The 12893-nt window shown below is 40.9% G+C and overlaps 1 protein-coding gene across 1 annotated transcript in view; it reads left to right on the top strand.

Annotated features, from left to right (window-relative positions):
• HDAC10 (histone deacetylase 10) overlaps positions 1-12893 on the top strand; it is a 58396-nt gene that overhangs the window by 5467 nt on the left and 40036 nt on the right. Inside the window, 10 exon segments of the mRNA XM_030216650.1 lie at positions 1113-1179; positions 2700-2834; positions 3259-3355; positions 4359-4456; positions 4963-5067; positions 5182-5250; positions 7117-7243; positions 7926-7991; positions 9958-10017; positions 11704-11793. Of these exon segments, the coding sequence (XP_030072510.1) occupies positions 1115-1179; positions 2700-2834; positions 3259-3355; positions 4359-4456; positions 4963-5067; positions 5182-5250; positions 7117-7243; positions 7926-7991; positions 9958-10017; positions 11704-11793 (912 nt within the window). The 5' untranslated portion in view covers positions 1113-1114.

Raw genomic sequence — 12893 nt, 5'->3', positions numbered from 1 at the left:
GCCTGTTGCTTCTTGTAACTTCAGGCTCCTTCTTAGGCCCTTTCTCCATCTTTGTTTTGGTGGCGGGGGTCTCGTTTCGGGCAGTACCATCCTTGTTGCCCGAGTGCTTGTTGATTTCTTTTTATTTAGTTGTCTATATGCCTCTTGCAGGCTTCTGGACTTTCACAGGGCTCTCCTGTGTTTTTTTGAGGTTCCCAATGTCTTCCGCCTTTTGTATGAACCTTTTGTGCGGTTTGGTAAACAGCAATTGGGTCTCATGGCATCAAAGGCTTCCTTTGCCCGGTGGGTGAAGGTGGCCGTGGTTTTGGCCTGTATTCTGGGAGGCTCTTCTTTTCGAGTTGGGAGGCACACTCTCCTGGGCATGTGACTGCGTCTCGGGCAAAGGCTTCTCTGCTTTCCTTCAGTAGCATGATGGTATAGCGAGGGCCACACAGGCAGCAGCTGCATTTGGGGTGTCAGTTCTGCTTGTGGCAGGTTCGGCTTCCCACCCTCGTAGGGATAGCTTTTGAACATCCCACTCGTCCTGGAATAGTGGGAATGAACGTAATGGAAGGAGAAATTAGGACTTACCTGATAATTTTCTTTCCATTAGTTCTTCACGCTATTCCAGGAGCCCTCCCATGGTTCGATGCCCTGATTGGTGGCTCTTTGCACAGTCTTTGCATCCTGTTTTCCAGGGACCTTGTCTTCAGATGGTTCTTGGGGCTGGATGTGTTGGTTGCTGACCATGCTCCTTATTGGGTGTTCTTTCTTCCTTGCTTGAGGACTGATACTAAGGAGCAGAGCTGCTAGCAGGGAGCTATCTAGTGGTGTTCAGTTCTGTATTTTCTATCTCCACCTGCTGGTCGATGGGCATAACTACCCACTTGTCCTTGAATAGTGTGACAAACTAACGGAAAGAAAATTATCAGGTAAGTCCTAATTTCTCCATATAAAACAAAGAAGATCTGCCTTTTCCTGTTGTGCAGTACACAAGAATCCAGTAGTATAATTTACACATTTTCAGAAAACAATTGAAAATGCTGTTTTCTGTATTTTAAATTGCCTGCCTGTCTCTGTATAGCATCTTTTTTTTAAATTTAAAAAATTGTTTGTGCTGCTCTGTTTTTCAGCTATGGCATCTGGAACAGCATTGCTTTATGATGAAGAAATGACCAGCTATAAACTACTTTGGGATGAGTAAGCATGCTAAATATTTTGAGTCTAATTTTTGCTGTAGTATAGCCCTGCTCATTAATGTGTTAATGGTTCTTTTTTTAAATCCATTTTTGTAGGCTTAAAGTAACATAACTACAAGAGATAAAGGGGTAAAATTTTCATTCATTTAAAAACAGAACCTAACATCAGCTGAGTTTTAGCTATCTGCCTGCATCAGAGATGATATTCAATAAACTTGTTGCACTATCTAAGGAGCACTTTTACAAGCTGCTGTAAGCATTAACACATGGTTACGGCAAGTTTGAAAACCATTACCGTGGGGGTGCGCTAAGGTGTCCTGCAGTAGTTTTGGCATGTGCATGCACTTCCCATGCACTAAAAAAATACTTTTCATTATTTAGTGCTGGGGCGGAGAGTAGGCATGTCCAGCACTAATCAGGGGCGTAGCTAGATGGGGGCATGGCCCCCCGTAGATTTAGCCCTGGCCCCCCTGCTTTCACCTCCCCCCTCCCACGCTGCCACATTCAAACCCGCCGCCACCAACTCTCCTCCGTCGCCGTCGGGTACCTTTGCTGGCAGGGGACTCCAACCCCCGCCAGCCAAAGTCCTCTTCAGCGCCGGTCTCCGGCGGGTTGCTGATCTGGATTCTGTGTGAGTCCTGACGTCCTGCACGTAGGAACAGTAAAGGGTTTGGTGATCTTTCTTTGTTAACTATGTTAAGGAGGTAATTTTAGAAAGCATGGCTGTAACATGCGTAAATAGCTATTATTTATACGTGTACTTTGGCAGCACGTGAAGTTTTTAAGAGCTTGTCGTGGATGCGTTTTAGGTGGCCAGGAAAAGCATGCATCCATTCCCAATTTTGCAATATATGTATACCTTAAAAAAGAAAAATAGCTAGATGGTGGCATTTACACCTGTTCTGAAGCAGACATATCCAGTAACTGCTCATGTTGAACATGGAATTTGCATGACTGACTGAGGGGGCAATTGTGCTTACTTCTGTAGTGTTTTAAAACCACTTCACTTCAAAAAAAAGAACAAAAAAAATATTTTCTTAATTGGCCCCTCCTGGCTGTCCAGTTTTAGAAATTCTGGCACTTTCATATGTAAATGCCAACACTTATATGCATAGATTGTGGAATCAACACTTACCATTTCAAATCCGGAGTGGTGTAGCTCTTTTTAAATATTTTCCTTTCTAAAATGTCTGTACCTGCGCAACGTGCTACATCCTATATAAGGATTTCCCAGCATTCATATGTGTATTTTACAAAAGGCTCTGTGTTCAGCAAGCCTTTTGTAAAACACTTGGAACTGTCCGGATCTTGACCTAAACCTGGAGATCCCAATTCCTAGCTAGATGTCTATATTGGCATTACATCAACATTGTGTGTGTAGGCAGAATTCCAATGGAAAGAGGCCACTGGTCAATAAAATCAGATTCAGTATCTGAGCAACGCATGTGCAGAAAGTTTTGTTTTATTTTATAGCAAACCCATGTGTCGTATGCTCCCCTTACACTGATTTTTTTTTTTCAGTCCTGCATGTGCTATTGAGGTCCCTGAAAGACTGTCATCTTGTTATGAGAGGCTTAAACATTATGGGCTTTTGGAAAGATGTGTCTCTGTCCCTGTCAGGGAAGCCACAGAAGACGAGATCCTGTTGATTCACAGGTGTGACATTTCTTGTATTTCTTTATTCCCCTCATCTGTGCTGGTAAGTGGTAGCATGACCACTTGGCCATACATTGTCCAATTACCATGGAGTTAACGCATGAGCCCTTACTGCCTAATGAATAGGTGGCGGTCAAGGGTCAGAAAGTAGTGAGGTTGTTTACTTTTGAAGGCTGTAATTTTAATGTTTATGAGAAAGTATGGTGTTGGATTTTTGTGACAAGCTTACTGTATAACCCCTTACTAAAAAAAACTACAGATCTTTTTAATTGGATTTAACTGGCCCTGTAGAGGTAAGAGGTTCTGATGTGGCTTCAGGATCCTCCTGTCCAACAGAATGGCATTTTGTATACTGTACTGCATTTTGAGTGTTAATGTGATTTCTCATGCCATATTATGATTCTGTTTAATGTCATTTCTGTAGCAAAGAATACTTGGAAGTTGTACAGAGCACCCAATTTATGAATGAGGAAGAACTTCAGAAAACCTCACAAAAGTATGATTGTGCCTTCTTTCATCCGGTATGTTTCTCAGCATAAGCTGGTCATTTGTTAATCTCTAGGCCAGTGCTTCCCAAATTTTTGTCCATTGTGAGAAAATAACCACATGACCACATATTTTTAGCATGTAAACAAAATGGAAGACCCCCCACCACCACTTCACTCCGCTCCCCTTTCTCATTCACTTCTCCTGCCCTCACTTACCCAAATCATGTGTCAGTTTGTGCTCATAGAGCACCAGTTTTCTGCATAGGTTTCTAGTCTTAACAGGAAGCCCACACAGGAAGAGGTGCAACAAGCCCCACGACCACTGTACTTAGTTCACAGTGGAGGCCTAGAGCAGTCCTGTCATCCACGTCTGCTGATGATATGATTCTATTTGGGGTTCTAATGCATGGTTTAAGTAAATAAGTATTGCCACACTGGCACAGACTGAAGGTCCATCAATTCCAGCATCCTGTTTCCAACAGTGGCGCCACAAGAACCTGGCAAAATCCCAAAACAGTACAATACATTTTATGCTGCTTATTCTAGAAATATATTACAATCCTTGTCCCAAACCACCATAGTGGTTGAACTCTCATGTAGAGGAGAGGCGCTCCTAGGAGAGTGATTAGGTGAGGTGAGAAAGGATGCACCCGTAAATGGATTTTGAAAGCTGCAAAATTCTTCTTGTATAGAAAGCAGGCAGAAGCACTTGCACATACTTGGTATCTGCTGCAGTTTTCCAACAAAGTGTTTTTGTCCACCGTGATATATTTTCAGTAGACAAAACTACTTTAAAAATGGCGCTCTGCACCTGCTTTCCAATGGTACTTTTCTGGCTACCCCCCCCCCCCCCCCCCACACACACACACACACACTCTTTTCCTTTTGAAATGTTTTTTTTTTTGCAAATACCATGAGTAAACAGTAAGTTCAATATGAGGAGTTTAACAATCGGCCTTTTTGTTTTGTAAGATGTGCTTCATATGAGTAATTTAGATGACGTTTGAATAATCACTATGAAACACTTTTATTGCAGAACTCCTATCGTTGTGCCAAACTGGCCATAGGAGCCACTTTGCAACTGGTAGACTCTGTGGTGTCTGGAAGAGTGCGCAATGGAATGGCGTTGGTCAGGTAAAGGCTCGCACTGCCTACACTGCTATTAAACATTTATAGAGCACTACACAGTGTATACAGACCTGTATAAATGTGGAAGAGACAGATCCTTCTCTGTGGAGTTCACACCCTTGTAGTTAGTGCAGCAGGCTGTGAACCAGGGAAGCCAGGGTTCAAATCCTGCTTCTCTCACTAATGCTGCTTGTGACCTTGGGCAAGTCACTAAAACCTCTATTGCCACAGGTTCATTTTAGACTGTAAACCCACTTGGATGGGATATAACTTGTGTACCTACTTGTGACTCTCTTTGGGCTCAGATTTGGTAAATCTGAAATCTAAATCCTACTTGACAAATGGAAATCAAGGACGGGGCTGCTTTATTAAATCCAGAGATCTTTGCTTTCTAAAGTCTAAAGGAGACCACAGTAAGCAGGAGGTGGGCAGGGTTCCAGGAAGGGATGCAGATACAGCTTATATCAAATGCTTATGTGCCATTGTAATTACCCCTTGCTTCTTTCTCTAAGGCCCCCAGGTCACCATAGCCAGCGAAGTGAAAGCAACGGCTTTTGTGTGTTCAATAACGTTGCTGTTGCAGCTGAATACGCAAAAAAGAAGCACAACCTTCAGAGGTTAGTATCTGAATAGTCCGCTGCCTTTTGTCTATTCTTTTTTTTATTTTTTTTTTCACTTGGCTAGAGGATGTGATCGATTCTCTATGAATAATTTTCTTTCTCCTCTTCTAGAATTCTCATTGTTGACTGGGATATACATCATGGCCAAGGAATCCAATTTGCATTTGAGGAAGATCCTAGGTTTGTAGTTTGATTTAATTTATGGACAGAGTTGCAGGCAGGACAATTGGTAGAAAAAGCGATTTCCTAATTAATTTTCCTTCTCATGTTGAGTTGACTTTATGTGCTTTGGAAATGTAAGTTGTTAATATCCTTTTTGTTTATTAAAACATCTACTGCCTTTCAAAGAAAAATCAGTGGTTTACAAACTAATACACTAAATGAAACAACTTACCTTGAATTAATATTAAACAAATACACATAAAAATATAAACAGCAAATAAAATTACATATAACATAGTAGAAAATAAATAAATAAAAATCCTTCATTTTGTCCAACAACCCACTTCCCAGCACTGATTGCACCATCTTACTCCATATCATCTATTCAAATGCCCTAGAGAAAAATTTTGTTTTTTTTTAACCCCACTTTGAATTTCTTAATTTGTCATCTCTAAAATACTGAGATAGCTTAGGAAATAGGAACTGCTATCAGCACTTTCTTTTATTCATATACTAGGAATAAATGCCTGTTTCTTAGGGCAATGAAACGGGTGCTAGCAAGGGGCCCCCTCCCTGCAAGCTACTTGCCTTGTTCGGTGTTGGCGTCGCTGTGTGTGGGTAGGGTTTTGTTTTTTTTTGTTTGCTGCGCCTCCGTGGCCGTGCCTGTGGCGTTTCGGTTTCGGGCCTCGAGTGTTATAGCTCCGCCCTCGACGTCATGACGTTTTGACGCGAGGGCGGTGCAGACACTCCAGAGCACACCGGATATCTTGGGTGCCTCAACTTCCGTGGAGGCTTCAGAACGTTGGGGTTGCCTTTTATATATATAGATAGTTCATACTTTCTGTTTACTATAGAAAGTATGATAATAAATAGTTATGAGAATGAGCCTTATACTGGAACAGTAGTTGTCAACCCAGTCCTCGGACACATGCACACATCCTATCCCATAGCGCACATACTTTTTACCAAATTTTTGTGAAGGCATTACTGGAATGGAGTAAGGCCAGAGGAGGCAATCATGCACTCTTGCCTTTGCAAAGCTACTTGTGTGGGTTTTTTTTTTTTTTGGGGGGGGGGGGGGGGGTTGCCAGAAAAGTACCGTTGGAAAGGAGGTGCAGAGTGCCATTTTTAAAGTAGTTTTGTCTACTGAAAATATATCATGGTGGACAAAAACAGCATGAGTTCCTCAGGAAGCCACAAGACAGGTGAAATGGTGGCCCCATTGAACATTAAGGTAAGTGCTGTGTCATCAATGCAATAAGTGTTTTGAGCACTTGTTATCACCGTTAAAGTTGTTAAAGACTTTAAAACATTCACTAAATAGTTTTGTTTGATTCACGATAAATGTCACAGAAGCACATTACAAAAAAAGGAGTTTTTGAGCCCGTTGATAGAAACAAAATATCGGCTTACATATCAGCTAGTTGTAACCAAGGATAGTTCATCCGATTGATTTGTGAGGTCTTTTTCTCCTTTAAATAATTTATTGCCTTGCAATAAGCATGGTATCAACTAGTGTACATCATTGCTAGTAAGAGTTTTTGGTCAATGTACCACACAGCAATGTGCATGTGGGGCTATCAGAGTCAGTGTCCAATCTCCTGTATAGTATGTCTTTTGAGGGAAGAGGGTAGGATGGGGATAAACTCAATAAACTGTAACAAAGTTCTATACAAAACTGTTTGCGATTGTTGTATACTGTCTGAGTTGGACATATTAATAGAGATTTAAACCTTAAAACAATTACTAATTCTAAACTATCGTCTGAACACTGCAAGTTTGGGTGGTTATAGCATCACCTATGATTCTGTTAAGCCATTGTTAGTTTTGTTATGACTGTTTTCTCCCTAATATTGTGTAATAGGCTTTGTTTTTATGTTTTAGTGTTTTATACTTCTCATGGCACCGTTACGAACATCAAGAGTTCTGGCCCAATCTAAAGGAATCTAATTATAACGCTGTTGGTCAAGGAGAAGGAACGGGATTCAATGTAAACATTCCTTGGAACAAGGTACAGGGTTCTTTGTGGTAATGGCCCAGATATACTAAAAGGATTTTTCCATTATGTGTCCTGGGGTGGTAGGGGGGGTAGTGCTCGTACATCTTGCCAAATGTTACAGTTGCTTCCGCTTCTAAGCACGCTGTTTTCTGTCCATAGGTCAGCTCTGACACAGCAGAAGTGCTATTCTTGCCTTCACAAAATATCATGGAAGTCAAACTACATGTCTTAAAAAGCTCAAGTACCTTGTCGGAAAGGCAAAAAACTGAAAATACAAGTAGATACCTGAAGCAACAAGAGATAACAGCAGTTTTCCCAAAATTAGAGTCTTGGTAGTCAGTGGCAGAACTGGGATTGAGGTCTGGTGTCCCAAGTTCTCAGCCTGTTACTCTAATAACTAGGCTACTGCTCCTGTTAAAAAGTAGAGAGATGTATGTAGGGCAGAATTGCCCTGGCGTCTGGCTGAATATAAGTCATTAGCCTTCTTTAGGGTAAAAACTGAAATTGAGTTGAGAGATTCGTAATATAAGTATTGCGCTATTGGCCTAGTCACAAAAGTAATCTCTTGTGCCTCTGAGAATGGAAAGGCTTAATATGGTGTTTTTTAGGACGTTACACCTCCCCCACACCCTCCAAAAAAATGGTGGTGACTAATCTCTTCCTTAATTTCTTTTTTTTTTGTTTTGCTTTGCAGACAGGGATGGGAAATGCTGATTATGTAGCTGCCTTCTTCCATGTCTTGCTGCCCATGGCTTTTGAGGTAAATTTTATTGCTGTTGGGTTTGTTTTTTCTTATTTTCTTTCAATCTTAGTAAGGGTTTTCCTTATCCTTCACCTTCACCTAAAGCAGCTAGGGCTCTTCAGCTTGGAGAAAAGACTGCTAAGGGGAGATATGATAGAGGTGTATAAAATAATAAGTGGAGTGGAACGGGTAGACGTTAATCACTTGTTTACTCTTTCCAAAAGTACTAGAACTAGGGGGCACACAATGAAGCTACAAAGTAGTAAATTTAAAACAAATTGGAAAAAATATTTCTTCATTCAATGTGTAATTAAAATCTGGAATTTGTTGCCAGAGAATGTAGTAAAAGCAGTTAGCTTAGCGGGGTTTAAAAAATTTGAATAGTTTTCTAGAAGAAAAATCCATAAGCCATTATTAAAATGGATTTGGGGAAATCCTTTTCTTATTTCTAGGATAAGCAGCATAAAATGTATTGTACTGTTTTGGGATCTTGCCAGGTACTTGTAACCTGGATTGGCCACTGTTGGAAACAGAATGCTGGGATTGATGCACCTTTGGTCTGTGGCAATACTTATATACTTATATTATTGACAGAAGTGCAAGCTAAATCCAAATACATAAAGGGGGAAGTTATCAACATAGGCTACTGTTAACTGTTAACAGTAAAATAAGATTTCTTATTAGTAACTACCTGTGCTAAAATAGCAGGTTAGTGGTAAAATAACACATCTTAACAGTTGCCCACTTTGACAACTATGCCCCTAATTAAAGAATTGTGTTTATTTGATATGGGGAAATTGGCCCATTCAAAGACTGCTTTTCTTCAAAGAGAAATGTCTGTATATTAAGATTTATAGCAGCATTTGGGGCAGGTGTTCCCAGAACCATACTATGGGCAGAATCAGAACATAATGCATATACATCATATTTTCAAATCTGTGTGCCTTCTTTATTTTTTCATAAAAATTCTCCTAGCTCAATAAAGCTGATGCAAACGTCCTGCAGGTACTTTGATAGTTCTCAAAGGGAACATATATATGTATGTCCCTTTTGGAATTTTAATACAAAGTTCTATGAATGATGACTACCTAGGGACTTTGCACCAGACTTGGACAGTTTGAAAATGCCGTCATAGTGGCTGGAGTCTAACATGGATGTCCTCTACAACAAACAAGAGTACCAAACATTGTACAAATGGCAAAAAGTTAGGCATGTCAACAATTGGATAAAGACTGAAATTGCATAGCTTTTTGTATTCTGGTTTAGCAGTATGTTACACTGTAATTTGTATTTATTTTGTGCAAAATATTTAAGAAAAATTTGTACATTTCTTTCTAAGACTTTGTGTCTGATATTCAGAACAAGTTATAGATTTTCTAGCATGAAGACGCAGCTTGCTTAATCTTTGGTTTTCAATGGTCAAATGGATAGAACTGAGCCATTTAATTCGCCAAATGTCCAAATTTTATTTGTAGAAAAAGAGGCCAATACGTATCAAATTTAGCAGCAATATTCAACCACTAAATGGATAAATTTTGTATGTAAAGTTAGGCCTGCCAAATACCAGTCTTATAGGTACGTTTACTAAGGTGCATTAGCGTTTCTAATGCGCCCTTAAATTTAAGGCATGTTAAACGCTAACGCACCTATACATTTCTATGGGCACATTAGTGTTTAACGCATGTAAACCATTTACATGCGTTAAAAACCTTAGTAAACATAGGTTTTAACTTCAAACAGATAAGTGCCCATGGAGTCATGGTCATGCATATATTTAGTGACACAAATTAATTTAATAGCCTCACGAGTAGGAGGAAATTACTGAACCAAAAGCCTTAAAGACCGTTGTCCATATCATCATCTGTGAATTGCACCAGCAGACTCCTGGATTAGGTGCTCCCCATTGTGTTCCTAAAACAATGCCAGACCTTGCCAGATGCTCTGCAGTTGCCTGATGACTTGTTTCTTTCCTTCCTCATCATAGTTTAAGCCAGAACTTATCCTAGTTTCCTCTGGATATGATTCTGGAATTGGTGACCCTGAGGTAAGCTGTAATATTCCTTTGTACTATGCTTGTTTGTTTTTTTAGTGCACAGACATGTTTAAATGTTTTTTTTATTGGCATCAATAAAGGAACAGAACAGTAGTTATACTGCAGAGTTACAGCAATGCAATAAAGAACTCCAATTACAACATATGATGCATTATTTTCTATGCTATGCCCAGCTAATTTGTAACACAATCTTAATTCCCACTCCCAGCTCCACCCCACCCCACCCCCCTTACCAAATCCCCAGTGTAGACATGTTTAATTCTTAATTATTATCAAACAAACTGTTTTGTCCCTTGGTCGGCCATAAGTTGAACCTTTCAAGCAGCCCTAGTTCCTAAGAGATCTCTGCCAGGGAAGCCCTTGTTCTCGGCCAGGGAGCAGAAAACCTGGAGGAAGCCTTGAAAACAGAGGGCACAGCCTAGATTTCTAAGTCTGGCTTTTTCTGTAGGAACTGAATGGCACAGTTTTGTATACAGATTGAGAAAATGTTTGTGAACCCAGAAACACAGATAGCAGTTCTGCGAGTTGTGCAACTGGTGGTACAGTTCTGGTTGAACTTTGCATGCAAACCTGTGATTAAGTTTGTCATGAAATGCCTAGTCACCTGCCTGGGGTTACCCCATGGCCACTTAGAGGGTCTATTCCCAGCACAGCTCAGGTCCGCCTGCATCTGCTGCTTGTGCTCTACACTAGCACCCTCCTCCCACCAACTGGGTCACAACCGCCTCTGTCTGAGTCTCCTGCTCTCAAATTATCTCCAGTGATCTCTAGGTTACTGGAGACCACACTCCCAGTGGTCCCAAAGTTCCCAGAAAGCACTCACAGACCCAACACACAAACCACCAGGATTCTTTATCAGTCCAGACAGGCAAAATCAACAAACTGAAAATGTTTATTGTCAGAACTTGAACAGTGGACAAAAAAATGTGCAATCAACAAACAATAACAGGTAACTTAACATTTGTTTACTTTCTAAAAAGTACCTGGGAAGATCAGGACTAAGCCTCAGCAAAGAGATCTATCTCTCTCTTTCCCCCTGGCTAAGACTGGAGCAATAGCCAATGAACTGCATGTCTGGAAGGGGAAAGGGATGTGTAAAAGATAATGTGGGAGGGTGAGGGGGTACTGCCCCCCCCCCCCAAATGATCTGGAAGAGAAAAGGGAGGGAGAGTTTGCATTTTTGGGGTTATGGATGGGAATTGTCCTCCCTAGTGTAGTGGGAATTGTCCAGATTGGAATTGGTGGGTGGGAACTGTGCAGTTATATGTGCCTTGGGTGCATAAGTGCACAGAAAAGTGTCACTTTTGTATGTTGGAGCACTATGCACTGTTCTACAAGATCAGTGTTTCCCAAACCTGATCCTGGAAGCACCCCAGCCAGTCAGGTTTTCAGGATATCCACAGTGAATATTCATGAGATAGATTTGCATTCAGTGGAGGCAGTGCATTCAAATCTCTCACATGAATATTCATTGTGGGTATCCTGAAAACCTGACTGACTGGGGTGCCTCCAGGACCAGGTTTGGGACCCACTGTCAGCACTCAGATGAGAGCAGGATGTTCCCTGCAAGATTTTGTTCATCCCAACTGCTGTTTGAGCTGCTTAGTTGAAATGCTACTTTTAAGTGAAACCTCTGTCTTTTTCTATAGTAATTAAAAATGATTGTTTTGACTTCAGGGCCGGATGCACGCCACACCTGACTGCTTTTCTCACCTTACTCATTTTTTGATGCAGTTAGCTGAAGGAAAATTGTGCATTGTTCTGGAGGTAAGAAAAAAAATATATATATATCAGTATTTATTCACATGTGTTTTTGTTTTCATAAAGGAGATGTAACCCAAGCACAGGATATATTCTCATTTTGGGGGCAGTTTTTAACGGGGCTTTTGTACACTCGGAAAGAAGCTGTCTGAACATTGGGTCCATCCAAGCAGAGCAGATTGTTAACCCCTGTTTCTTAATGTGAAGGACTTGATTTTGGTCCATGCATTACTTGCATTCTACGGTTTTCTAAATGCAAAAGTGATACAAAGAGCTTAAAAATAAGAACTATTGGGTTTTATTAAATACCTCTTTCTGAGTGCTGCCCGTGTTGTTCATTTTTTTCCCCCATCTTCTTTTCAGGTATAGGTAGAGAGTTGTTGTACTGTGAGAATATCTTTTTACTATCATTCTGTTCTTGTCCCGTAGCAATTTCCAGCCATTGTAGAGGCGGCTGCATTTAATAAATTTTTTATTAATATCACTTTTCTGTGGTACAACCAAAGCAATTTACATATGCAGGTACATTTCTCTGTCCCTAGTGGACTCACAGTCTTAAGTTTTGTACCTGAGAATTGATGTATCTGGGCATTGTTATTTCACAAAAGCCTGGGACATGAGATGGTCTTGAGAAACCTCAGACCACAGGAGGTTGGGTTGTTTGTTAGGGAAGTATAAGTGAACCTCTACAACTGTACTTTTCTAATTGGGCAGCATACATATCTTGTATAACCTATGTAGTCCCATTTTCTCTGAGGACAATTAGGTCATTGTATACTCACAACTGGGTGGCATCATTTGACAAAGTCCGCTGCGGACGCTGACTTTCGAGATTGTTAGAACTTTCTAGCAGCGTCCCACTCTGCATACGCTGGTGCCTTCCCAACCAATGCATGAGTGCAGATTCCTCAGTCTTCATTTTTCAGCGGAGCAGGGAGGACGCATCATCACGTTCTCCTCACAGTGCATATTTTCTCTGTCATTTGTAGTGCCTTCCTGTGTGGGTTTTTTCCACTTCTAACAGATTCCACCAGAGTTGACATGCCCTTCTGTGGTGGCCAGTTTGACTGTGGGACTACCATTCCAGATTCCACCTTCTCAGAAGG

This window comes from Microcaecilia unicolor, chromosome 10, assembly GCF_901765095.1.
Source record: "Microcaecilia unicolor chromosome 10, aMicUni1.1, whole genome shotgun sequence".
NCBI classification, from domain to species: domain Eukaryota; kingdom Metazoa; phylum Chordata; class Amphibia; order Gymnophiona; family Siphonopidae; genus Microcaecilia; species Microcaecilia unicolor.
Note: the sequence above shows the minus strand (reverse complement) of the source record. Positions and strands in the feature narration are given on the sequence as shown.